We start from the raw sequence: 27,144 nt of genomic DNA on the forward strand, positions 1-27,144 counted from the left end.
CTAAGGAAACCCTCAAGCTGTCAAGTTTGATGCGTTATGCACATTGCTATTATAAGAGTCACTTTTGAGAAAGAATAGGGGTAAACAATATGCACTTGAACATGCTATTGTTGTTGCTGAAAGAGGAGGTGGAATAGCAATGTAGTTACTTCTCATGGTTCTTTAGTGAGTAGCAGATCACCTATGTCTAGTGCTTCTGATGGCAGCAACTCGTTTGGGAATTCAAGGAAAAAAGAAGATGCATTGCAATTATTGCAAGGCTAATGATCACTTCATAAAGCAATGTCCTAATTTAAAGGCAAAAAAGGCCAAGAATATAGAGGCTGGATCTATTGTCAATGCAACTATTGCAGAATCTTTTGGAAATGGAGATAGTGATGTTGATGTAGATACAGAGTCGGCATTTAGTGCAAAGTGTACTTATGATGCTTCTTCCCATGATGCATGCGTGTCAGTTGCTATAGTGTCACATGTTTGGTAATTTGATAGTGGCACATTACTTTGCATTGTGATTTGTTTGCCTTTCTCGAGTTTGTCCCTCACAAGAATACGGTCACTTATGCTAACAATACCTCTTCTCCGGTTAAGGGAGTTGGAAACATTGTGCTAGCTGCAACAAATGGAAGTTCTTTTACACTTGTGATTTGTTTGCCTTTCTCGAGTTTGTCCCTCACAAGAATACGTTCACTTATGCCAATAATACCTCTTCTCCGGTTAAGGGAGTTGGAAACATTGTGCTAGCTACAACAAATGGAAGTTCTTTTACACTTGTTGATGCACTTTATGCACTAGGGATAAAAAAGAACCTTTTGTCTGTGTCTACACTTGCAAGACTTGGTGTTGTTGTCAAATTTGTGGATGATAGATGTACAATTCATGATCTTAGTTCATTGTTTCCTTTAGAATTTTGTGTCATGTGCTCTAAGCTTGCTTTGTATGAAAAGTGTGGCCAAAATTTGCAAATGCATTTGTGGATCCAAAGTCTACTCTAGATGCTAAACTTTGGCATGCATGTTTTAGGCATGTGAATTTTGTTAGTTTGTTGCGTTTATAGAAATGTGATATGGTTGCTTCTTTGCCGCCTCTTGAAGCACCTTCTAAGCATGTTTGTGAAGGATGTATTTTAGGTTAGATGCATCATTCAAAGTTTCCAAATGATGGTTCACTAAGGGCTACATGCATGTTACAACTTGTGCATAGTGATGTTTGTGGGCCTATACAAACTCCATCCTTGGGTAATTACCTATATTTTGTGACTTTCATTGATGATTACTTTAAGCATGCATGAGTGTATCCACTTAAAACTAAGTCCAAAGTGTTCATGTGTGTCAAGCAATTTCCGATTATGGTTGAAATTTTTCTCTAAATGTACTATGGGCACTCTTTATTCAGATCGAGGGGAGGAGTATATGTCTCATGAATTTAATGCAGTTTTGGCTAGTCGTGGGATCAAACACCAATGTTCAGTTCCGTATACACCTCACAAAACGATATTTCTAAAATAAAAAAAGGTCAATTACAAAGATGGCATGATGTATGGTCAAGAGATAAGCTTTACCACATTCAGTTTGGCTTGAGGTTGTCATGTGTGTTACTTATGTTCTTAACAAGTGTCCTACCAAAGCCTTGCAATCTATGACTCCTTCTGAAGCATGGCATAATAAGAAGCCACTTGTTGACATATGTGTGTTTTTGGTTGTTTGGCTTCTGCTTTGGTGCCACAAATGCAACACAAAAAATGGATGATAAGGCTGTCAAATGCATTTTTGTTGGTTAAAATCCTGATAGCAAATGTTATAGTCATATCATCTGCAAACAAAACGTATCTTAGTTTCATGAGATGTTGTATTTGTGAAGATTTTGTTCAACCTTTGTTATTATCTACTAGACACAATAATGTAAGCTCATAGGACATTTGTGAAAGCCGCCCATGTGTGCGGTACGATGCCCTTCTCCTTCAGAGACATCCAACATTTATACGCTTGGCCTTCCAATGCCAAGCTAATTTGCAATGCATTAACCCTAGCCCTTGACCAAATGTGGAGTACAGAGGTTGAGGGACTTGAAGCTGTGATCTTGAGGGTGGGAAGTGCTCCTTGGCCACTTAAAGGCCAAGTTAATGTGGCCTTAGGTGTGAAACCCAAGATCCACAAGGCTATGGAGTCACTCAACAACATAGCTGAGAGAGAGAAGATGATGGTGTCGCGTGGCTTGCTTGGCTTAGCCCGTTGCAGAAAGGAAAAGTGCCACCCTCTTCCTTGCGTACCCAAAGCCAAAGCTCATGCTATTTGCTATAGATCCAACAATGCACTTACGCATGTGTGTGTGTGTGTGTGTGTGATGGGGTGCGTGCCCACAACCATTGAGCTTTTCTTCACCTTCACCTTCACAATTTTGCATGGGCTTGCATGCAAGAGAGGCCAAAAGTAGCCATGACTTGCTTTCCTATTTTGAGTTTTGATACCATTATGAGGCCTCGGGATTGGGAACCCTCTGCTCCACCCAACCATCCTCTCCATATATAATACAAAACAAAGGGGCCCTCGTGCTAGTCCCCAGGCATGGGCCCTTGGCATCACACTTGGTAGACAGTTCATCAGGTTTGTACATGTTCTTTGTGCCATGAACAGAGAGCTTACTCCTTCTATATAGTTGAGGAGGTCTATCATCCAAGGATGTCCATTGACTGCCTTGCTTTATGCTATCTCTTCAGATGCTTTAGGATGGCTAGTCAAGGATTGTATGCATAAGACAACAATTAAGGGGATAGACATACTAGGTTCTGAGTAAACCTTATGTCTTCAGTAGTTTGCAAAATGATACTAGTGATGTCATTGCTAATGATGTAAGTATTGAGCATTTTCGTGAATGTCTCACCTTGTTTTGCTTGGCAATTTGGTCACACATCAACCACAAAAAAACCAGCTTTAGGAGTACTACTTCCAAGATACCCTCTATTGTTTCAATGCAAGTTGTCGAGAGATAAATGATGGGCAAGTTTTCACATTGCTAGGGATACCAATGGGCTTCAATGTATCTATGGCTTAGAGGTGAATTGGGTGGTAGAAAAATCCAAAAGAAAAGTCATCACAGGAAAACTTTACAGCCTTCCCTATCAACAAGGCTCTTTGTCCTTATGTATCATATTCTGTCTTTAGTTGTTTATTTTTTTGCCAGTTGGAGGCCTTCTAAGTATTAGATTCAACAAATCTACTCTCTAGCTAGAAGGTTCCCATGGGTGGAAATGAATGTTTAAATAAGATGCCTAAAGTTGCATAGAAATATTGTACTCTCTTTAAAGAGCAAGGAGGTTTGGGCTGCTAAATATGGAGCTATTTGCTAATAAATTATCAACTGAGTGGATTGTCAGAAGCATATGATCTAATGATTAATGGGCCCACCTCATCAAGAAAAATGTTAATCTCTTCACTCTTTGTACTTTCATGACCTGGAAAGGGTTTGACTTCAAAGATCTTGAGCTTTCACTTGCCAAAGTTAGATATGTGGTGGGTACTAATCTTACGTGCAGATTCTGGAAATCATGGTTTGAAGTGAAGGATTTCTATTTTGGAAAGCCAGTTTGGACAAGCTGATTGGCACACCCTTTCTCAGATATTACATTTGGTTTTGATCTTACATTCCTAGTTTGGATCTTGCTCTCTACATTTGAGATCACAAGAGTTTCAAAGCTGGCATTAGATACTTGGAAGATATATTCAGAGATGGCTCATTCCTAACTCCACAAGAATTTTTCATTACTTTTAATGTCTCCCTAGCTTGTGTTGATCTTGTCGTGAGTAGGATGGAGCTATTTAAGAAGAGGGCAAGAAGTATTCTTATTAGACGTGTACAAGATGAACAAATGTAGATGGCTCGAGTGTTCTTCTCCAAATACAAAAGCAATGGGGCTGAGGATCAATAGTTGATTGAAACTCTCAACATGAGGTGAAACATTTAGAGGACCCCTAACCAATGGAAGTACATATTTAAATGTATACAATATTTTTCTCCCTCAATTAAGCATGCCACCTTCTTATGGCTAGTGTTACACACAGCTATATGGGAGAGGTTCTAAAGCTAGATCATTTGGGAAAGGCCAACTGGCTATTGCCCTAGGTGTCACAAAGCCGTTGAAAATTTTCTCTACCTTGTTTGGCTTGGTCGGGCAATTCTAAAATGCGGACTTACATGCAAGTTATATTCCGAGAATTACATCCAAATCCTTTGAATTTGGAAAAGATCTTCTTGGGAGAATGTCACTAGTTTGGATATCCTTCTATGGAATGCTCTACAATCTCATTTTTTATGGCAAGTTTGGATCTAGAGCAACAGAGCATTGTTTGAGGAAGCATTAACCATTTTCAAAAATATTATGTCCTTGCATGGATGGCAGGTTTGGAAGGAGAATTTGGTGATCATATACTTGCGTAAGAGGTCAAGGATGATTGAGTGTCTCTCTCTACACTAATACAGAATGTCACACGTCGGGTCTTGCAGTCTAAAGGCTATGCATCCCCCAAATAGTATGCTAGTTTATAGAATGTGGTAGCTTCCTTTGGCTGGAAAAAGAGCTTTGCTGGTATTACCTTACACCATTACTTGGTCTTTGGTCAGCTACCTCATGATGATTTGCATCAAGTTTTATGGTGAAGGTGTATTACACTTGGATTGCAAGTTGACACCACATGTGTACTCAAGTTTAAAGGTGGGGCATGGCTATGCTTCTCCCCTAGTACCCAGGTGGAGGATGGTCAAAAATTTCAACATTCATGCAGTTCAAGAAAGTTTATCAAATAGCCAAAGTCTCATTTTTGCATCCCATGGATTTTTGGGGCTTGAAGTACTTTCATGCTCTTTATACTTTGTATATTGTGTCTTGTTTGAGTTCACTTCACCTCTTCGGTAATTTTCACACCTCTTAGGAAATTTTCATGTGTGATATATGCTATTAGTGTTGGAATTAGGGTTGCAGAGAAACACACACAGCTTGGAGAAGACGAAGGAAGCTCAAGGCACACAATAGAGAGTGGGTTACTTAGTGTGCAATGGAAAGATAGATAGCCCTAGAGTGATGGGCGTATATACAATGCTCGGGGGAAAAAACCTCCTAAAGAGGGAAAAAATGCCCCGGCGGTCATAGTGTGTTCACACACATCACTACCACATGTATATGGTAACAAATCCCCCCTGGAGTGATGCGGTGAACGAGAGCTGGCACATGAGTAAAGGGAAGTGCCATGCCCTGAGGACATGATCAGTCCACAAAGGGGAGTAAGCCCAAAGCTTTGTGGAAAGCTTCAAGCTTCTCACGAGACAATGCCTTTGTGAAAAGATCTGCAAGGTTGTCCTGTGTTGGCACATAAGCCAAGATGATCTCTCCTGCTAAGAGCCTCTCCCTGACATAATGGTAATGCACCTCAATGTGCTTTGTGCGAGCATGAAAAACTGGGTTCCTCGCAACTGCCAATGCGCTCTGACTGTTAGTGTAGATAGTGTTGGTAGTGTCCTGTCCAGCACCCAAATCAGCCATAAGGCGTCTGAGCCATACACACTCAACCGTAGCTGTGAAGACTACCCTATACTCATCCTCACAACTCGAAGTGGCCACAGTAGGTTGCTTCTTTCTCAACCATGATATACATGAACTGCCAAGCATGAAACAAAAACCACTTGTGGACACTCGCATGTCAAAACAACCAGCCCAATCTGAGTCCGAAAAAGCATGTAAGTCTGGCGGCAATGATCCCCCCTTGGGATAAAACAAGACAAGATGTAAAGTGCCACTAAGGTAGCGGAAAATCCTCTTGATAGCCTGCCAATGCTTAGACCCTGGGCTATGCATAAATCTGCCGACCTGTGAGACTGCAAACTGAATATCTAGCCTCATGTTGCATACATAAATGAGGCAGCCAACAGCAGTTTGGTAAAGAGTGACATCAGCAGGATCGCCAGCATCATGTAGACTCAACTTCAAACCTGTTTCCATGGGAGTGGCAATAGGTTTGCAATCCTCAAGTACAAACTTACATAGCAATGTCTCTATGTAACTTTTCTGACACAAGGCAATACCACCATCACACTGCTTAAACTGTATACCCAAGTAATGATGCAACAACCCTAAATCTTTCATCTTGAAAGTAGCATTCAAATCAGCCTTAAATTCAACAATATGTCTCTCATTTGGTCCAGTGATCAGCAAATCATCAACATAAAGAACCACAATGAGAAGTACATCACCCTCACGCTTTACATACAATGTGCTTTCTGTTGGACTATTACGAAAGCCTCGTTTAACCAAATGAGTGTCAGCTTTCTCATACCAAGCACGAGGAGATTGCTTCAACCCATACAAAGCCTTCTTACATCTGCACACTTTGTCCTCTTGTCCTTTTATGACAAAACCACGAGGCTGCGTTACATAAACTTCCTCAAATATGTCACCATCCAAGAAAGCAGTAACAATGTCTGATTGATGTACATCCCAACCAAAATGAGCTGCCAATGCACATAGAAAACGCACAGTAGTCATACGACAAGTGGGAGCAAAAGTCTCTTCATAATCAATGCCTTTTTGCTGTGCATAACCCTTTGCAACAAGTCGAGCCTTATGACGATCAATCTCACCATCCGGCTTGCGTTTCAACTTGTAAACCCACTTCGTACCAATGGCCTTTTTGCCAGGAGGCAAATCACATAAAGTCCATGTGTCATTTTCTATGAGTGCATCATATTCTGATTGCATGGCAGCCATCCAATTTTTTGAATTCTGTGCTTCATCAAAAGACAGAGGCTCCTCAACATCATGTAAGCTAGACACAGCCAAAGCATAACAATATGATGCATAAGATGCATGGAAAGAGCCTGAACGAGTACGACTAGACAAAGGTGCATCCAATTTACTGTCACGCAAAGTGTGCACCAGCCATTTTGGCATACCTCTAGCCTGCTCATTTTCAGCCCTTTCCTCATCAAGTACATCATGTACATCTGCATCAGTAATAGGCTGATCTAGAACATTTTCAGAAACCCCCATAGGTTGTACATTTGCCTCATTGGAACTTATTCCACCACTGAAAAGAGGCAACAAAGTGTCATAAATGTCCTGTGAGCTTACATTACTGTCTCTAGTACATGACAGTAAGGGCTGAACAGAATCTTCCACAAACACTACATCCCGAGAAACCAGAATACGTTTTGTTTGTGAATGATACAACCTGTAACCTTTGCTTTTAGCACTATAACCAACAAAAATACATTTGACAGCCTTATCATCCAATTTTCTGCGCTACACTTGTGGCACCAAAGCATATGCCAAACAGCCAAAAACACGCATGTGCTCAATAGAAGGCTTTCTATCATGCCATGCTTCATATGGAGTAATAGATTGCAAAGCTTTCGTAGGACACCTGTTTAGTACATAAGTGGCACACATGATGGCCTCAAGCCAAAAAGAATGCAGCAAAGCTTGACTTTTGACCATACATCGTGCCATTTCCGTCAATGACTTGTTTTTCCTCTCAGCAACACCATTTTGCTGAGGTGTATAAGGCACTGTACATTGGTGTTTTATCCCACGACTAGCATTAAATTCATGAGACATATACTCCCCCCCTCGATCGGAACGGAGGGTGCCCATAGTACATTTCGAGACATTTTCAGCCATAGCCAGAAATTGTTTGAAGCACATAAAAACTTCGGACTTCGCTTTAAGCGGAAATACCCATGCATGCCTGGAGTAATCATCAATGAAAGTCATGAAGTACAGGTAATTGCCCAAGGACGGAGTTTGCATGGGCCCACAAACATCACTATGCACAAGCTGCAACCTGCATGTAGCCCTAACTGAACCATCCTTTGGAAACTTAGAACGCTGCATTTTACCCAGAATACAGCCTTCACAAACATGTTTGACAGGTGCTTCAAGAGGCGGTAAAGAAGCAACCATATCAGATTTCTGCAAACGCAGCAAACTGGCAAAATTCAGATGACCAAAACGTGCATGCCAAAGTTTTGCATCTGAAATAGCCCTTGAATCTGCAACAGCATTTGCAAAATTTTGTCCACACTTGTCATACAAAGTGAGCTTATATAGCCCACGGCACAAAAGCCCAGATGCAACAATTTCATCACCAAAACTGAGATCAGGAACTGTACATCTATCATCCACAATTTGACTACAAGGCCAAGTCTAGCAAATGCGGATACAGACAAGAGATTCTTCTTGATCCCAGGTACGTAAAGTGCATCAACAAGTGTGAAGGAGCTGCCATTAGCAGCAGTGAGCACAATCTTTCCAACTCCCTGAATTGAATAAGAGGCGTTGTTGGCACAAGTGACTGAATTCCCATGAGGGACAGACTCGAGAGAGGTAAACAATTCACGATGTGAGGTAATGTGCTTTGTAGCACCACTGTCGAAATACCACACATGTGAATCTGCAGCAACTGACAAGCATGCATCATGGACAACAGGATTGTAAGTGCACTCTGCGCTAAAAGCCCATTCTGCATCAACATCAACAACACAGTCTCCTTTCACAGAAGACTCAACAATGGCTGCATTTGTAGTGGAACCACTTCTTAGCCTCTTTGGCCTTCAACTTAGGACATGACTTGATCAAGTGATCATTAGCTTTACAATAATGGCAACGCATCTTCTTTTTGCCCTTATCACCAGAATTTCTAGACGAATTGCTGCCAGCAGAAGCATTAGGAATAGAATTTTTGCCACTCGCAGCAGAACCATAAGAAGTGGCTGCATTGCTGTTACCACCCTTTCTTTGAGAAGCAATAAAAGCCTGTTCAACTGCACGCTGCCTAGTCCTGTTTTTTCTGGAAAGTGAGTTTTGCAACAGCAATGTGCATAATGCATCAAACTTGACAACTTCAGGATTTCCTTGGGTCATAAGTCTCCAAGTACTAGCAAAAGTTTGGTAAGAATCTGGTAAGGCATCAAGAACAGTCTGCACAAGGGAACTGTCTGAAATAACTTCACTTGCAGAAATAAGTTGCTCATTGATATCCTTGACACTAGCAAGGAAAGTGTCCATATCATCTTCCTCATGCATAATCTTCGACTCCAGCTCTTTACGCATCAAAGCAATTTTAGCCTCATTGCGGCTTGCATAAAGACCGGCTAGAATATCCCAAGTCTGTTTTGCAGATTTTGCCCGGGGGAAAAAACCTCCTAGAGAGGGAAAAAATGCCCCGGCGGTCCTAGTGTGTTCACACACATCACTACCACATGTATATGGTAACAATTAGCCCTTCCCAACATGGTTACATCTAGTCATTGCCTCTTCATGTTTCGCCTTTGGCTAATCTTTCCCTTGTACTTCTGCAATATGTAGAGTTTGGCCTTACTCTTCCCAAAGGGCTGCCTTCTCTTGTAGCATTCCTTTTTTTAAATCAATGCCACTTTAGGAAAAAAAAAAATCCCCCTAAAAGGTAGAACCATAAGTTAAGAGACACTTTTTCATAAGCTAATATGTTTTAACATGTCTATACTTTGCTATATTCCTTTGTCCTTACTAGCTTCCACTTTTCTTTCTCTTTTTGAATTATGCTCGACCTTTGCATATCTTTTGTGTTTATTTCCCTCATATTTTGATTTCCTTTTTAGAAGTCCATTTGTGAAATCTCACCTTGGTTGCAATATTTGGAAGAGCCATCATCAACTTGAAAGGAATCCAGAGACGTACTTTAGAGCTTCTGTTGATTGAATAAGCATGTATGTGTGCATGCCAACACCTTTGGTTGTGAGAGTGAGAGAGAGAGAGAGAGAGATTATCACTTGCGTTTGCTTTTCACACTTGCCAAAAGCTTAGTACTTTGAGCTAGTTTCAAGCAATGCTCTCAATATGCCTTTTTTCTATTTAGTCAAACGTATTGCTTCTTTGAGGGATGACCAATTTACGCCTTTTGATAATGGTTTATAAAGACAAAAAAGTTTTTGATTTTTTCAACTCCAAAGAAGAAAAAGGACCTTTTAGTGGTAAAAGATCTCTTGAAAGAAATACAACACTCAACTTCTTCCAATTCATCGTATAGGGATGTGAGTGTTTACGTGGATGCATAAAGAACCAAATTCAATTCTTAGAGGCATAAGCATAAAAAAGAACATGGACAATGTGTGTTTTCCAGAGTACTAATCACCTTGATGAAAAAAGTGTAGTTCGATCAAAGCTGTTTTTTACAGGTTTTTGACTGGTAATATAAGGGGAGGGTTTTACTTGAGGTGGTTTTCTCAAATCCTAGCTGGTGCAAATACACTATAAGACCATCTTTTGTAAGCATTGCCTCTAGAGATGTTTCCGTTGGAGGTTTTCGCCATGAAGGGTGCATGCCCTACACAAATCATGTTCCCTATAAGGGGTATGAGCCTCCCGAGAACGGCCACGGGAGGGGACCCCCCACCTAGACACGCTAGCCTCACTCCACGCACTCGCGCATCGTGGGGACTCCACGCAAGGTTCCCCGGGGCACGCTATGACCCTCCGTCAGTGCGGCGGAGCTTGAGGCTACGTGGGGCTAGGGACCCGGAACGCAAGACCCGCGAAACGCAAACGGCCGTTGACCCAGGGAACGCAACCACGCCCGAGCCGGCCCCGTTCGAGCCGGGCCCCCGTGAAGGCAACTTGACCCGAGCCGGTCCCGTCCGAGCCGGGCCCTCCTGAGCCGGTGCCGTCCGTGCCAGGACCCCTTGAAGCAACACCTCGACCCGAGCCGGTCCCGTCCGAGCCGGGCCCTCCTGAGCCGGTGCCGTCCGCACCAGGACCCCTTGAAGAAACACCCCGACCTGAACCGATCCCATCCGAGCCAGGCCCAAGAAGACCCCAACCCGACGCGCCCAGATTCTGGGGCGTCACATTCCCCACACAAACAACATGCCCCTTTCAACATTTCCTAGCTGGTGCAAATACACTATAAGACCATAGTTTGTAAGCATTGCCTCTAGAGATATTTCCTTCAGAAATTTTTGCCAAGAAGGGTGCATGCCCATACACAGATCAAGTTCCCACAAGGGCAGCATGCCCCTTTCAACATATTTTCTCATGCCCCTTTCAACATATTTTCTGTTGCTCGATTTGAACCCAACTTTGTCAGTTTTGAAAAATTTACCGCTGAAAGTTGTGGAAATTGCCAATTAGCCCGGGCAATTTTCCCTTCATTTAAAGATCACTTTTGTGATCCCTGAGACATGTGGGTGTGGGTGAGTGGGTGCAATCTTTAAAACTAGTCGAAGCGGCTTTTAAAAAAAAAGAAAAAAGATCACTTCTATGATGTCAAGGGACCTACTTTGCGTTTCAAGATGGCTTAGATTTGGCCAAGTGTAAGAACGCTAATGAGCCCAAGGAAGACGTAGCTGCCGAGAGAGAGAGAGAGAGAGAGAGAGAGAGAGATTATCCCCAACAGAGAAGAGACATGCACAGGTGCGGGACATTTGCTGTTGGGAGAGCTACTACTATCTCCTCCGTTCATCGCCATCATCATTTGTGGTCTCAGCCGTCATGCTCCCATTCAAAGCTTTCTGGCGTGGTTAATGTCTGCAAGTTCACCTTTCGTCCCCGTTCGTACTCGCAAGGTCTCAAAGGCCAGCATTTAGCAGCATGTTTCAGCTCCACTTCCCCCCCGGTCGAACGTCCGCTTCAGGATGATCATTCATCTCAACTTGCTAGTGGAGGCGCTGCACTCCGTGAAGCAGCGGCTGCCCCTCCGAAGCCAGAGACTTGTACTGCTGACGAATTGCATTATGTCTCAGTACCTGGATCACTTTGGAGGCTCGCTCTCTGGCGATACTTCCCTCATCCACAAGTAAGCACCTCTTTTTTGCTCAAGTACAATTATGTATTGTTGTAACAATCATCCCAAAAAATTCCCACTTCAAGCCTTCTCTGCTCCTAGCACGAGCAGGACTTTGTGCATTACATGTATTTGAGGACAGCCTTGAAGCCCCACCAAGTCCAACCTTTTTTTGTCATTAACAGAAGTCAGATGCAATAATGGAAATTCAATGCTCTTCGTAAGTTGCATTCTTTCATAGATCATCAAAATAGGAGAGTATCTTGTGCTACTGGAGTAGCATCCAACACATAGTCTACGAAAGGGAATTTTCCTTCTTTCCTCTTTAATCATTTTTGTCAGGCATGGTATTCCCCCAGGTATAACTGCTACAGAAGATACTGTAAAAGCTGTCAGACATTGATGTAGGAGAAAGAAAGTTGCAGTGTATGCACATTAGAATTTTCTCGAATGTAGTCACTAGTCAAAGAACAAGGATATAAAAGATGGTGGGATAGCCCTGGTTAAATAGGCAGATGAAACCAACCAAGAGCTATGCCCTCGATCATGAGTGAGCAGGGCCAGTGGCAATGCCGAAGTAGCTCTGCCACATGTGACATGACAGCCAGCAGCCAAAAGCACATCTCAGCTGCCTTTTGGCCAGTGCTGGGATTTTGCTTTTTATCCAGGTTCTTTTGAAGCCCAATTAAATAGGCTTAGGGCCTTAGCTGTAATCACTCTTGAAGTCTTTGCATTGATAACACTTTTATACTGATGTGTCCAAGTAAAGGACATGATTTGTGCTTGTGAATCAATCAAGAAAAACTGCAAGGGTCATTGGTCTTGGGGCCGGATCTCTCCATGTAGAGATCTCGCTACTCTTTTGTCCAAGTGGAGGGTTCTGTTTTCTGTTTTTGTTTCTTAGGTGCAGGCTTGTAGATATTGAGAGCGATTGCCTCTCACAAGAGTGAACCAATTGCAAGTTCCATTCCGGGGTTAACTTAGCAACCATGTGGACATTCTATCTGTGATCGTTGTTTCAAAGTTGAACTTTGAGTTTAGTTGGGCTAGTGCCATTCTATGGAATAAGAGTGGATGGTTAAGAAATGAGCTGGGCACAAGGAAGCTTGATAAGGCCGTTGATGAATCCCCTCTCACCTACAAGTGGGATAAGTTTTAGTTTTCTTTGGGAGGTTTTATAGTTTCATTTTTAATGGTTGCCTTATCACCTCTCTTTTCTTTCTGGTGCAGGCTTCCTCTAGAAATCATCCTCTTCTCCTATTATCAGGAGTTGGCACGAACGCAATTGGTTTTGATCTGGATCCTAATGTATGTGCTCAACCTTGTAATGCTTAATGCTTTGTATTATGCGTCTAACTGATTTATGGAAAAAAATCTGCATTATAAAAATACTATCATTATTCTTTAACGATGATCATGCAGTACATGACGAAGCATTAAAATGTGTTCAAATAAGAAGATTTTTTTGAGCTGCCAGTTGATAAACATGCTTAATATATTAGTAATCATTTAATTTGTCGAACAAGCATTTACTGGAGGAAAGATTTCTTCTTTTTCTATTACTCGATCTCTTCATATTTCCAGGCATCATTAGGCCCAGATTTGTGCAATCCTTATAAAATAAGTTCATATTTTATGAAAAAATAAAGATGAGAATGTATAGACAGAGGTGTTGCTGTTGTGTTGAGTGGATTTTTGTTGCATTATGACGTCCAATGAAAGATACAGATATGCAAGTTGAATGAGTATTTGATTTCGTCTTACAGACCAGTTTGACATTTAGTAGACGCTTTATAAACCCCAAACCAGCCCCCCCCCCCCCCCCCCCCCCCCCCCCCCCCCCCCCCCCCCCCCCCCCCCGCTACCTAAGTCCATTGAGATGCATGACGATGGAAGGCAAACTCCTGGCGCCGCTCCTCAATGGTGATCAGCCCTAGCCGAGCCTGCTGCATCTACTCCTCCATCCAAGGGCTCCTTGGGTGATGCTCTTGCCGAGCCTGCTGCATCGATACAGATATGCAAGTTGAATGAGTATTTGATTTCGTCTTACAGACCAGTTTGACATTTAGTAGACGCTTTATAAACCCCAAACCAGGGCCCCCCCCCCCCCCCCCCCCCCCCCCCCCCGCTACCTAAGTCCATTGAGATGCGTGATGATGGAAGGCAAACTCCTGGCGCCGCTCCTCAATGGTGATCAGCCCTTGCTGAGCCTGCTGCATCTACTCCTCCATCCAAGGGCTCCTTGGGTGATGCCCTTGCCGAGCCTGCTGCATCTACTCCTCCAACCAAGGGCTCCTTGGGTGATGCTCTTGCATCTATGTAAGGAAGCAATGCCCCCCCGGAGCCGCTTCTCCTCCTCTCGGGCCGCAGCCAAGCGGGCTATCGACTCCTGGAGGAAGAAATGGCTGAGCTCCACAAGGCTAGTGGCTCTAGCAGTAGGGTCACCCGGTGTGTCCAAACTCGCTGTCCATAGCGCCACAATATGCTCTCTGAGATCTGTATCCAGAAAGATCCTCTCTGTAATGCGTAGCATGAGACTGCCACTCCACTGCCTTTCTGACAAGTAAGAATCATTGGCGCATGATCTAAAAAAGTAGTTTGTGTCAAAATGCATACTGAACGCCCATGTCACAGATGTGGTCACTAACATGAAAACGATTTATCCTGATAGATTCACCCCTCCGACTCTGCGGTCAGACTGAGAGAAAGAGAGGTTGTTTGAGGGCCTCACAAAGCTTGCATCTCCCATACATCTGAAATCCTTAAAGACATACATAAGCGCTCCCAAGCAGCCAACTAAGCCACGTGTACAGTAGCATGGCTGCCCCCAATCCTATCCGAAGAGTCCTCCAACGTGTTGAACCCCCCCCCCCCCCCCCCCCCCCCCAAATGCATCACTGCTTTGCATGAGGCAAAGACTCCACAATGTGTGACCAAAACATAGCCCGTGAACTGGCTGGGCGCATATATCTTCAAGAAGTCCACAAGGCTACCTTGAACGTGTATGGTGACCCACTAGGCCTTGCTTGGCACAATAATAGCTCTGCCCACAATGGCCTTTTGCCATGCGTCTGCAATAGTCATATATACACCTCCGTGAATGCCTCTAGGCCCAAAAGCAGCTGACCAAAATGTCTCATAACGGCCACTCAAATCTGTCCCAATGCCGAATACCGATGTTACAAAGATGATGCTCTGGAAGCATAAGTAAATCTATTGCGCCACCCACAAGGCATCTTTAAATCTCCTGTCTCAATCGACCCCTCCGGTGATAGATTTGCCCACAAGGCATCTCTGAAGCTCTTGTCTCAATCGACCCTTCTGGCGTAAAAATTGGGGTCCATCAAGCCCTTGTACATTCCATGAGACAATACTCATGAGGTCAGTGAGAAAAAATTGATGCTTTTGCAACAGCCAATCTCGCAATCCTCGAGGCCTGCTTGGATGGGGAGTAATCTGCATCCGAACGACTTTAGATAGGCATGCCTAAAGTGTGTGGTCAATCCATGCCTAAGATAAGCGTGCAGTTCGTAGAGTTACGTCCTCTGTCTAGGTATCCTCATGTACATATACATAGCAAGGCGCACTCTGGGTGTCTGCAAAAAAGTATACCACAATGTGTCTACAACCTTCTTGTCACGTGACACATCCAACCCTATGTGTCCGTGGACAAGCTACAGCATAACAGGGTTCAGTCAGTCCTGTCAATCTAATTAGAAGTGATCTGGCACTTTTGTGAGTCTATTCGTAGACCGTGCATGCCCAGTCACTTAGCATAGATGCATATCCTCTGGTTGCACACAACATGATCATCAGTGTTCCCATCAGAATCCATTATAATCAGTTAGGGGATTTTTCCAGTGATTTTAGCCTATTTTCCCTATTTTTGACATTTTTCACTTATTAATTTAAGTGACTTTCCAACAAAAGTAGGTAGGGCAATTTTGCTAAGTTTGTATATAAGCAAACCAAAGCTAGCACTCTTGGGTAGATGAGCAAGGAGCATAACAGGCCCCCAGGTAGCAGGTACTCCCTCTCTCTCAGCAAGAACCCCCCAAGCAAGAACCATCGCCAAGTTGCCCCCTTCCCTCTCTTAGCGTTTTTGCAAATGCATCCCCAGCATGGCATTTCTGCATCAAATCAGCCTCGCCAACAGTGATCATGCCTAGCGTTTTTGATCAAGCCGCCACACCATACCTTAGACCTAGCGTTTTCCACTAACGCCAGCAAGGCTCAGCAAGGCTGCCCATCCAGCGTTTTTCAGCTTTAAAGGCATAGCAGATCAGGCTGCGATTTCCAGCATTAAGGACAGCAGATGAGCCCACGATTTCAGCCCTAAAACCAGCAGCCTCAGCGTTTTTGGCAACGATTTCAGCATCAAGACGCAGCCAAGATCAGCGTTTTTCAGCCCTAAAATCTGCGTTTTCAGCGCGTCGTCGTCGCATCGTCATCATCGACATAGCGTCAGAATTCAGCAGATACAAGATTTGCAGATTTCAGCCCATAGCATTTTTGGACAGCAGGAGAAAGATTGCAGATTTCAGCCCTTAGGTCGACTTTGTCATCCCCGTCGTCATCGTCGACATAGCCTAGACTTGCATCAGTCTCATGCATACCATTTGTACCAGATTGTGCAATCATAAGTAGACCACTCTCGCCGACGAGAGTGGGGCCTTCGGAGGAGGGTTTTACAACGTCTCTGGTGTCGTATCTCTCTTCTCTTTATCTCTCAGTCTCATACACTTGCACGCACAGTGTCCATTCACTTTGTTTGTGATCATAGCATTCTCTCATTAAGAACGGAAGGCTCTCCCTTTCATAAGAACAAAAAGGAACCTTGAGCACAGTTCGGAGCACTCATCTTGAGCAAAGCGCAAACAATCATTCCGCTGCACCTAACATTGGTATCAGAGCTTTGCGAGTGTTCTGTATCACCCAAGGAAAGAACCACAAGATTTTTTTTTGCTTGTTACGGTCGCACGAACCCAAGTTCGCTTGGGCGTGTCGATTCCTAATCGTGTTTTTTGAAGAGTGACAGGAATCCCAAGAAAGAAGGGCTTGTCCAGCCTCCCGTTGTATCTCTTTTCACTCATTGAGAGCGGACCGTGCACTTAGCGGCCGGCCAATCGATGTGAGGTGGGAAAAAGCAACCTTGGTGTGAGCGCAAGGCCGCCAAGGGGTGCGCCCGCGGAAAGGACTAGAACTCGGGTGAAGAGAAGATCCTTCTCAAACGCGGTTTGCAAGCGAAAGAAAACCTCAAGAACCTCAAGACCCGCAAGAACCCAAGACCACAAGAACCCACGACTTCAGAATGGTCATCACTCGAAGCGGAATGGATACTTCGCTTGGAGGTGATGAGCATGAGAGAGGCGAAGAAGAATTTTCCCTACCAGGAGGTTTTTCCGACCCTCCCCCTTCCCCATCTACGACAAGGATTGCACTAACTCCTATGGAGGCTTTCGACAAGAGGATGATGGATAGGAAGTTAGAAAGCGAAGAAAGAATCGCAGCAGCCATAGAGTGTAAGTACCAAGAAAGAATGGCAATCATAGTCCGTGCGAGCGAGCAAGCCTGCTTGGAAGCCAAAGTAAGAATAGCAGAAATAGAACGCAGACACCAAGAAAGGATTCCAACCATCCAGTCACAGAGAATTTGACTTTCAGTAAGTATGATGGTAAGATGGATGATACGGTTATTCATTCTTGGTTGCATCAATTTAATGCTTATTTTGCGACAACTAAGAAGACAGGAAATAGCAAAGTTTTGACGGCAGCTATGTACCTTGCCGGTGATGCCATCAATTTGGTACCACGCATGGCAAGAGGCACAGCTAGCCGCGCACCTAGAGGAAGCCGACGAATTCATGCCCCTTTCCTTCAATTGGGCTGATTTCCAAGACGAGCTCAAGGCACGGTTTATGCCACCTCAGTACCTCGCATGATTGAAGGACGATTGGTGCGCTCTCAAGCAAAATGGTATGCCGGTTATGTCTTTTTCTAATCGTGTTTTGCAGCTAGGTACCCAACTACGCAAGTTGGATGATGAACGCAAAGAGGCATTCTTTTTCGGATTAGACGACTATATCAAGTTTGATGTAAAAGTCTTCGACCCAATCGATCTCAACAAAGCGGTAGCGATTGCTCTCGCACAGGAGATGAAGCACAACAAGGGAAAGCCTAAGGAGAACAAGACTTCCACCAGTACCTCGCAGACTTCTCAGAACCCTCAGAACGGTAAGAATGGTAAGAATGGTAACTCTTCTAACTAATCTTCCAATAGTCTCTCGGAAAAGAATTCTTCCAATGAATCTAAGGGTAAGGCTAACACAATTGCTAAACCTAAGCTTACTCCAGATGAAAAGGTAGCACAAGGAATTGTAGGAGGATACATCACGTCGGAAGAGCAAAGCACTTATTCTAAGGAAGGTCGTCGTTTTCATTGTCGTATTAAGGGTCACATAAAAAGAACATGTCCTAAGCTTGAATCGAATGAATCTAAAGAATCCACAGAACCCACTTTCTCTGTCAATGCAATTAATGATAACACGAGCGTGTCCCAAGTTTCTCATGACCCTCCCATTGATGATTCTCTCATTAAATGTTATGGTCGTACGTTGGGGCAGCGTTTTGTCATCTTGTTTGACCCAAGTAGTATGTATGATGTGATCAGTCCCTCTCTTGTTGAGAGAGCCCGCCTCGAAGTTAGTCAGAGATCTCCTATCGAGGTCTTTGGTTTTCTTCCGGGTATGGACGCTCTCATCACGGAGGAGTGCCTTGATGTGTTGTTTGCAATTCAACAAGCTGCCTTCACTAGAAGATTTGTTGTCTCTCCTCTCTCAGGATGTGATATGATTTTAGGCATTCGATGGTTTCGTGATGCTAACCCTCTCATTGATTGGGAGGTTAACACTTTCACTCTCAATGCCAAAAGTGCTTCTCCCATTGTCATTCATGGAGAGGACATTGTTCATTCTCCATCTCTCATTGCTAATATGCAGGACAAGATTGAACGGATTCACGAGAAGGAGACTCTCTCGGTCTCTTTTTCTCCAAAGCATGACACACAGGATTTGCATGATTATGAGCAGCATGATGATTTGATTGACAGTGATAAGCATGATGATTTGGATGATAAAGACAAGCATGATGATTTGCATGATCAAGATATGATTTCTCATGAGCATGATGAGTTGCATGAAGAAGATGTGATTGTTCACAAGGATGATGTGGTAGTTGATGCTTTTACTAGCGAAGCTAACCTCGTGGCAGATCCGATCAATCACGAAGGATCGATCTTGGCTCTCGAGCCTAGGTCCAAAGAACCTTCACAGGAAGTATTATGTGTTCGCATGATTGATACGCACGCATTGTTCGAATGTTTGATTCGTGATCGTTTCCTGTATTTTAGTCAGCATCTTTATGTGATCCCTCTCCCTAGCCATGACATATTGTATGTTGAGCACGTTTCTCTCATGGATGAGCACGACTGTATGCGGATTTTTCATGAAAAGCTGAAAAGTATGTATGTAAGGAAGTCACATTCCATGTCTCTTCCTTGGCATGACACAGTTTCCGAACGAGCACATGAAAGTATGAGCACCAAGCATGGGCATTTCCGTTGTGAATTGCCACAGTTGATTGCTCTAGATCAAACGAGAAAGATTCGATCTCATTGTTTGCGTGTGTGTGGTGAACGGTTTGGCACTCCGTCTATTTGTTTATCTACATTGCATGCATAGTCTTTGAGGAAGACAAGATTTTTTCCACTTACTTTATATGGAATGGGTATGTTCATGGTTTTGTGTTGGAAATGGTTTCAGGAATTTTCAGCCATGGAAATTCTTGAAGAAGGAAGAAGCACGACTCTAGAAGAAGTTGAAGCATCGAAGGAGCCACAGAAGACTTTGTGTCGCTTTTGGCGCGGCCCAAAGAAGCAAGCGTTGCAGACCTTTATGAAGTTCAAGTACCGCACGACCCACACATTAGAGTGGGCCGGCGAAGAATCCCTTCCAGGATTCCGGATGCTATTGGCGATCTCCCTCGATGCCATACAGTTCGGCACCAGTACCTCACTTTGAAAAGGAGGGGATGTTACGTGACACATCCAACCCTGTGTGTCCGTGGACAAGCTATAGCATAACAGGGTTCAGTTAGTCCAGTCAGTCTAGATTAGAAGTGATCTGGCACTTTTGTGAGTCTATTCGTAGACCGTGCATGCCCAGTCACTTAGCATAGATGCATATCCTCTGGTTGCACACAACATGATCATCAGTGTTCCCATCAGAATCCATTAGAATCAGTTAGGGGATTTTTTCAGTGATTTTAGCCTATTTTCCCTATTTTTGACATTTTTCACTTATTAATTTAAGTGATTTTCCAACAAAAGTAGGTAGGGCAATTTTGCTAAGTTTGTATATAAGCAAACCAAAGCTAGCACTCTTGGGCAGATGAGCAAGGAGCACAACAGGTCCCCAAGCAGCAGGTACTCCCTCTTTCTCAACAAGAACCCCCAAGCAAGAACCATCGCCAAGTTGCCCCCTTCCCTCTCTTAGCGTTTTTGCAAATGCAAGCCCAGCATGGCATTTCTGCATCGAATCAGCCTCGCCAACAGTGATCATGCCTGGCGTTAGTGATCAAGCCGCCACAGCATACCCTAGACCCAACGTTTTCCACTAATGGCAGCAAGGCTGCCCATCCAGTGTTTTTCAGCTTGAACATAGCAGATGGACCAGCGTTTTTTAGCATTAAAGGCATAGCAGATCAGGCTGCGATTTCCAGCATTAAGGACAGCAGATGAGCCCACGATTTCAGCCCTAAAACCAGCAGCCTCAACGTTTTTGTCAACGATTTCAGCATCAAGACGCAGCCAAGATCAGCGTTTTTCAGCCCTAAAATCTGCGTTTTCAGCGCGTCGTCGTCATCGACACAGAGTCAGAATTCAGCAAATACAAGATTTGCAGATTTCAGCCCATAGCGTTTTTGGACAGCAGTAGAGATTGCAGATTTCAGCCCTTAGGTCGACTTTGTCATCCCCGTCGTCATCATCGACATAGCCTAGACTTGCATCAGTCTCATGCATACCATTTGTACCAGATTGTGCAACCACTCTCGCCAACGAGAGTGGGGCCTTCGGAGGAGGGTTTTACGTCTCTGGTGTCGTATCTCTCTTCTCTCTATCTCTCAGTCTCATACACTTGCACGCACAGTGTCCATTCACTTTGTTTGTGATCATAGCATTCTCTCATTAAGAACGGAAGGCTCTCCCTTCCATAAGAACAAAAAGGAACCTTGAGCACAGTTTGGAGCACTCATCTTGAGCAAAGCGCAAACAATCATTCCGCTGCACCTAACACTTCTACATTTGGCGATGTCACAAAGAACCTGGCCGATGGCCATAGTATCTGTATCAAGTCTCATCCCACGGGGGACTTGGGAGTGACCAAGCGTGGGCATGAAAACAATCCAGCACTATATGCATAGTCCACTTTGTGTGATCGCTGCCACACATTGAAAAGGAGAAACCAACCGCTGTGTCCAAGGCCTATGCACCCCTACCTGCGAGAAAAAGAATATGTATTCTGAAGCAAGTTGCCTTGAGGTCAGGAAATGGGTCCCCAAGAAAGCGTCTAAAGTCGTAGTCGAAGAAATCCCATTGTTGGCGAATGTCAAAGTTGGTGAGTCCGTGAGGGAGTAACGCAAAAGGAGAAGCTTGTACCAAAAGTGGAATCCTTAGGTAGGGATGTCCCTCCAAAGCTAGTCGACACGTGGCATAAGCACTGCCAAGAGATCTCCAAGTTGCTTAGAAGTGTCTTGTCCCTTGAGTGGGAAGGGGTGACTGAGACAGGCTAGCTGAGGGGCTAGTGGGGGAGATGTGAGGGAGGGGGAGGGGGAGGTGGAGGCGGGGTGGTGGAAACGATAGGCAAGGGGGAGCTGGCAGTGGCGAGACTGAGGTGGAAGGAGTCTCCTCGGGCATATCTTGCTGAAGAGGCTCAAAGCCGTTCCTTGTAGGAACCAAATGCTGCTGGCCTGTCGTAGGTCGGCCACCAGGGTGGCTTGTATGGTGAGCATGTCCCTGACAGTGACGACCATGTACCTGTTGCTAGCCATTAGCTGACCGGCCACCGATCTCTGAAGAGGTGCCAGTCCTTGCACCATGGGTCTTTGGCTGCTGTGCTTGGGCAGCCTTGGTCGGCCGAGTTTGTGGCACAGGTCGAGTGTTCCAGCGAGGATAGGCCTTCACAAGATGCCCATTTGCTTGGATATGAAGCACTGGTTCAGGAGTCCCGAATACTCAACGTTGTGCCGGAACCATCCACCACTCACCCTAGATAGAAGAGGACTACCTTCGGGAGAGAGTGGGTGTTGCGAACCAAAACGTATACTGAAGATATACTTGCTGCCTTGGCGGTGATTGAAGTTGCTATGCGTGGGGTCTGTCACAAGGCGGGCACCACGTGCCAATAGAAAAGAACAGACTGAACAAACTTGTAGCACTTTAATAACAACTGAACTGAAAGAGAGAGAGACGACACGCGACACGGAGTGGCGGAATTCCACCCCAGAGAGTATTGGCCCCAAACCTTGGTGCCCCTTTCGGTATTTCTTTATATTGCATCATCAAAGTACAAGGGGGTACTTCAGACTCTGCACCTTCTCCAGGAAGCATGCCAGAGAATGAGATCTAGCCTTATATTTAAAGGCCCTTGGCCCGAAAAGCAGTTACAATAAAAAGCCTTTAAAACTCAAAAGCTTCTGGTCCAAAAGCAAAGCCAAAAAGCTGCCAGCATAAATCACGGAAATCCGTACAGCCTGCCACGTCGTCAGCCAGTGCAATTTTCGGAAATCTCCTGTTGCCTTAGGGTTAGGGTTAGGGTTTCTGCAGTTTTAGGGTTAGGGTTTCCAGAATTAGGGTTTGCAGGTTTAGGTTTAGGGTTTCCAGAATTAGGGTTTGCAAGTTTTAAGGTTAGGGTTTCTAGAATCAGGGTTTCAACAGGTAGGGTTTTTGGCAGAAATTAGGGTTAGGGTTTTTGCTCTCGGGCAGCCACGTCATCTGTAAGTTGGCTTCATTCTTTAGGCTTTGACACGTCAGCAGTTTGTTAGATCTCCCCTTCTTGAAAGAGAGTAATCGTCCGCGATTACAGCATATCTGCAAAACAACTCAAGTTAGCTCAAAAATTTCCGAGGGTCATTTTGAGGGACAATCAGTTTGCTCTTTTGATCAAGGAGTTAGCTTCTCCTTTCGTCCAGATCGGAACTCTTGATATTCCGGCGTAGTAAAATTAGCCATCACACCCAAACCGTACTGATCTTCCGCGGGTGTCTTGATGCACTAAAATTACATACCCAGGCAATCTCATCCAACTAGGAATATTCAGTGGTTGGCACATCACAATGCAACACAAATGCTTACATATGCATGCTACAAGACATAGAAACATAAAGCCGCCGATGAACACTCCTCCCGCATGACCTAACAAGGTCCGGGCCGGGAGATATTCAACGACTCCCTCATCACTCTTCCCGCATAACCTAAAAAGGTTCGGGCCGGGAGATATAGAGGCCTTTTACAACCAAACGCCCCCTAGACCGCAGCCTGCGTTGTTTGGAGGTGCTGAGAGTAACCTCTGCTTAGACTTCTTAATGTTCCTCCTGCATAACCATCCAGGTCTAAGCTGGGAGTCACAACAACAATTATTTCACAAGCATACAACCAAACGCTCCCCAGGCATCGGCCTGCGTCATTCGGAGGTTTTCAAACATACAACGAAACGCTCTCCAGGCATCGGCCTGCATCGTTTCGAGGTTCAAACAATACCAAAACAGTATTTCTCACTACTCCACCAGGGAGTAAAAACACCAATCATTGAAACCAGTATTAAAACCAGAGTCAAACAATTCAAATCGGCACCAAGACAGGTTCAAAACAGATACCATCCATTCCAAACAAATTTCAAATAGGATCAACAAACAAGATCAAACAGCACTCAAACTTAAAAAGCAATCTTGACATGAGTCGAGCTCGAAAAGTCGACTGACTTTCCATCCTGAAACTTGCACCAAAAATTAGGGTAAGGTTCCTTCCTTGAAGTCGTAGCCGAGCACAGCATGGTCCATCAGCTCTTGGACAAACAATGTTTCTTTGACCGCGATGGTAGTCCCAAGATAGCAATCGCACTGGACCTCCAAGGTCATCTGCTCGTGAAGAGACATCTACTGAGAGATGTCGAGAAATTTCAAGTTATAATCTGCTAGGGTTTCCATGGCAAGCATTTTAGGATACCCCACTCAGCCAGAAGTTGCACTCCGAAGGAAGATGTCAGAAACCATATAACTTCGGGCAAATTTTTTTTTTCCCCCCTTGAAAGCTTGCCAAGTACTTAAAGTAGACTACTTGGTAGCTGTAGACATCAACATCTGCATGGCACTGCTTCGGAGAAAAACAGTGACTTGAAACAAATTTGGATCCTTCTCTTGCAAGTGATCTTAATTGGCTTATGCTCTGTAAGACATGAGCGGTGAAGACGGGAGCGCGCCTGATGCGCGATGAAGTATGGGTGGGAGTGGCTAATAAGTCTGGATTGGAAGACGAAGATACCTCACATAATAATTCCAATAGCTTTGTCTGCTCTTTTGTAGGACCGATATGCTTTCAGAAAAGCACACGCCTGATGCTTTGACACCACTGTCACAAGGCGGGCACCACGTGCCAATAGAAAAGAACAGACTGAACAAACTTTAAGCACTTCAATAACAACTGAATTGAAAGAGAGAGAGACGACACGCGACACGGAGTGGCAGAATTCCACCCCAGAGAGTATTGGCCCCAAACCTTGGCGCCCCTTTTGGTATTTCTTTATATTGCATCATCAAAGTACAAGCCGGTACTCCAGACTCTGCACCTTCTCCAGGAAGCATGCCAGAGAATGAGCCCTAGCCCTCATATTCAAAGGCCCTTGGGCTGAAAAGCAGTTACAGTAAAAAGCCTTTAAAACTCAAAAGCTTCTGGTCCAAAAGCAAAGCCAAAAAGCTGCCAGCGTAAATCACGGAAATCCATACAACCTGCATGTCATCAGCCAGTGCAATTTTCGGAAATCTCCCTGTTGCCCTTAGGGTTAGGGTTAGGGTTAGGGTTTCGGCAGTTTTAGGGTTAGGGTTTCCAGAATTAGGGTTTCAGCAGTTAGGGTTTTTAGCAGAAATTAGGGTTAGGGTTTTTGCTCTCGAGCAGCCACGTCATCTGTAAGTTGGCTTCATTCTTTAGGCTTTGACACGTCAGCAGTTTGTTACAGGGTCTCCAATATTGTCCCAATCTCGGAACCAATCCTAGATAACAACGGGAGGGACTCTCTTCTAAGGTCGGGGAAGCAGACCGTGATGGGCAAATCTGCTTCCTCTTGAAGAACATTAGAAAATGGGTCGAAACCATGGCGTCGTTGTTGAAAATGAGCCTTGATTGCTTGTATGGCTTGCAGGCTCATTGAAATGACCTTGGAAGCCATATCCGGAGTCTCAAACTCGATCCGGTAGTAGCCACGCCCGAGGAACTATATGTTCATAATCTTTTTCACCTTTGAGAGAATGCGAAGCTGGAGGAGATTGCGCACCTCGCCTCTACTGGGCCGAGTGCCGATAATCTTGCAGATGATAGAGGAGGCTTGAAGGCGCTCCACCTCTGTTGCAAGGTTCGCTTGCTTCGTCGGCGATAGAGCAAGTTGGGTGGTGGGCTCTATGGGGTCAGCCGAGGAGGCTTCATGTGAGTCCCTTTGGGGGATCGTGCAAGAGGCTTCCTCTGTGTTTGAAACCGAAGACAAAGGTGATGATGGAGAGGGTAAAGTTGCAAGCACGCGCACACACACACCACTCCCCTTCTTAGAAGCAGGGTGAGAGGAGGCGGGGAGGCGAGGGTGGGAATGCAACAAGAAAAAGGGGGGGGGGGGGGGGTGGGGACGAGGGAGAGGAGGCGGCGCTGCAGAAAAGGGGGGATGGCGGGTTGAAGGGCAGGCGAGGAAGGCGGAGGGCAGGGGAGAGTTGAGGATGGGCACGCGAGGACAAGGAAGCTGGGGGGAGGGGGCTCGATAGCGAGGGTTGCGCACTCGCAGGAGGGCAGTAGGGGGGAGGGGGGGGGGGCTTCAGCAAGCTCTCTACTCGCTTCAAGAAAGTGCTTATCTATTGCCTGCCAAGGTGCCTCGTGACGTCATCATAAACCATCACCTGCTTTTCAGTGTCATCCTCATGAACGGCTTGCATAGCTCATTGGCCACCTTGTAGCCGACTACGGAGCCCGCCTCGTCGTCTATTGGAGATAGCCCTTATCACCTGCTAAAGACGCCTCACTCACCCCGAGCTTCGTGCTTATGTTAGGCTTCGCTCACTACACTCCTCATTTCCGGCTGACCCCACTCTTGCTGCTCATCCACGTGGCTGGCAGTGGGATGGACCATGTGCTCGTTACCTGTCGACACCTGTAGTCTCCCAATAAGAAGTGATGACCCGCATTCTTGAAGGCAAGTACAAGCGAGTGGGAGGCTCTCACTCTCAGACTCTGCGTCCAGATGCTCTAAGAAGTGGGAAGCCTGCCCACTTATTTAAAGGTACTTTGATGTTCTAGGTGGTACCTCTTCCCTTGGCACCAAAAAGTACGAGAGCTTCCAACCGACAACCTTCCAAGCCGTCTGTTTCGATCGGCGGAGTCTTCAAGAATATGTGCAACCATCTGACCCTGATCCCATGCAACCGCCTTTGCCAGGTTATAGTGAGTGGAGCCTGTATGGATACCCTTACTATTCGTACCTGAGATACGCGTCCAACCGAGTGAAAATTTTTAAGGATGACGGCACGACAGTTAAAATTTTCACTTTTTTCGGGGTGAAAGATCGGCAGAAAGCATTGCAATTCCTACAACAATTCGACAACATCTATGCTCTAGGGAACTATATAGAAGAATCCAATATTTCTCGAGCAGTGGTATTTCTTAGAGATAATGTTATGCAATGGTGGAGTTCATTCGCGACACAACCACATGCTCCAAGGACTTGGCAAGCTTTCATGACAATATTTGCATGCAATTATATGACTTCTCTCTTTGAAGTCCGGATCTTGGCAGAATGGGGCAACTGGAAAATGCTTGCCACAGAGACCATGGATGACTATAACCAAAGGTTTCTTGACGTCTACCTCCTGGTGTCCTTTAAGTTCATTCCCTTGGAGGACTAGTGCAAGCGATACACCATTGGACTACCATCACCATTGTAGTAATATTGTCTGTCCCAGCAAGTCTCAACCATGCAAGAGCTTATGGACCATGCCGCGGTCGGCTACAAATTGATGAAGGGAATGCTAGAGTTTAT

At 44.9% G+C, this 27,144-nt stretch overlaps 1 protein-coding gene across 1 annotated transcript in view; it reads left to right on the forward strand.

The window, feature by feature from the left end:
• Window positions 1-11,333: 11,333 nt before the first annotated feature.
• Window positions 11,334-27,144, forward strand: part of LOC147418188 (uncharacterized) — a 47,345-nt gene continuing 31,534 nt past the window's right edge. The window contains exons 1-2 of the mRNA XM_086507139.1: window positions 11,334-11,813; window positions 13,032-13,109. Of these exons, the coding sequence (XP_086363265.1) occupies window positions 11,424-11,813; window positions 13,032-13,109 (468 nt within the window). The 5' untranslated portion in view covers window positions 11,334-11,423. The remainder of the gene's footprint in view (window positions 11,814-13,031; window positions 13,110-27,144) is intronic.

This window comes from Adiantum capillus-veneris, chromosome 30, assembly GCF_014529385.1.
Source record: "Adiantum capillus-veneris isolate H3 chromosome 30, ASM1452938v2, whole genome shotgun sequence".
Taxonomy (NCBI): domain Eukaryota; kingdom Viridiplantae; phylum Streptophyta; class Polypodiopsida; order Polypodiales; family Pteridaceae; genus Adiantum; species Adiantum capillus-veneris.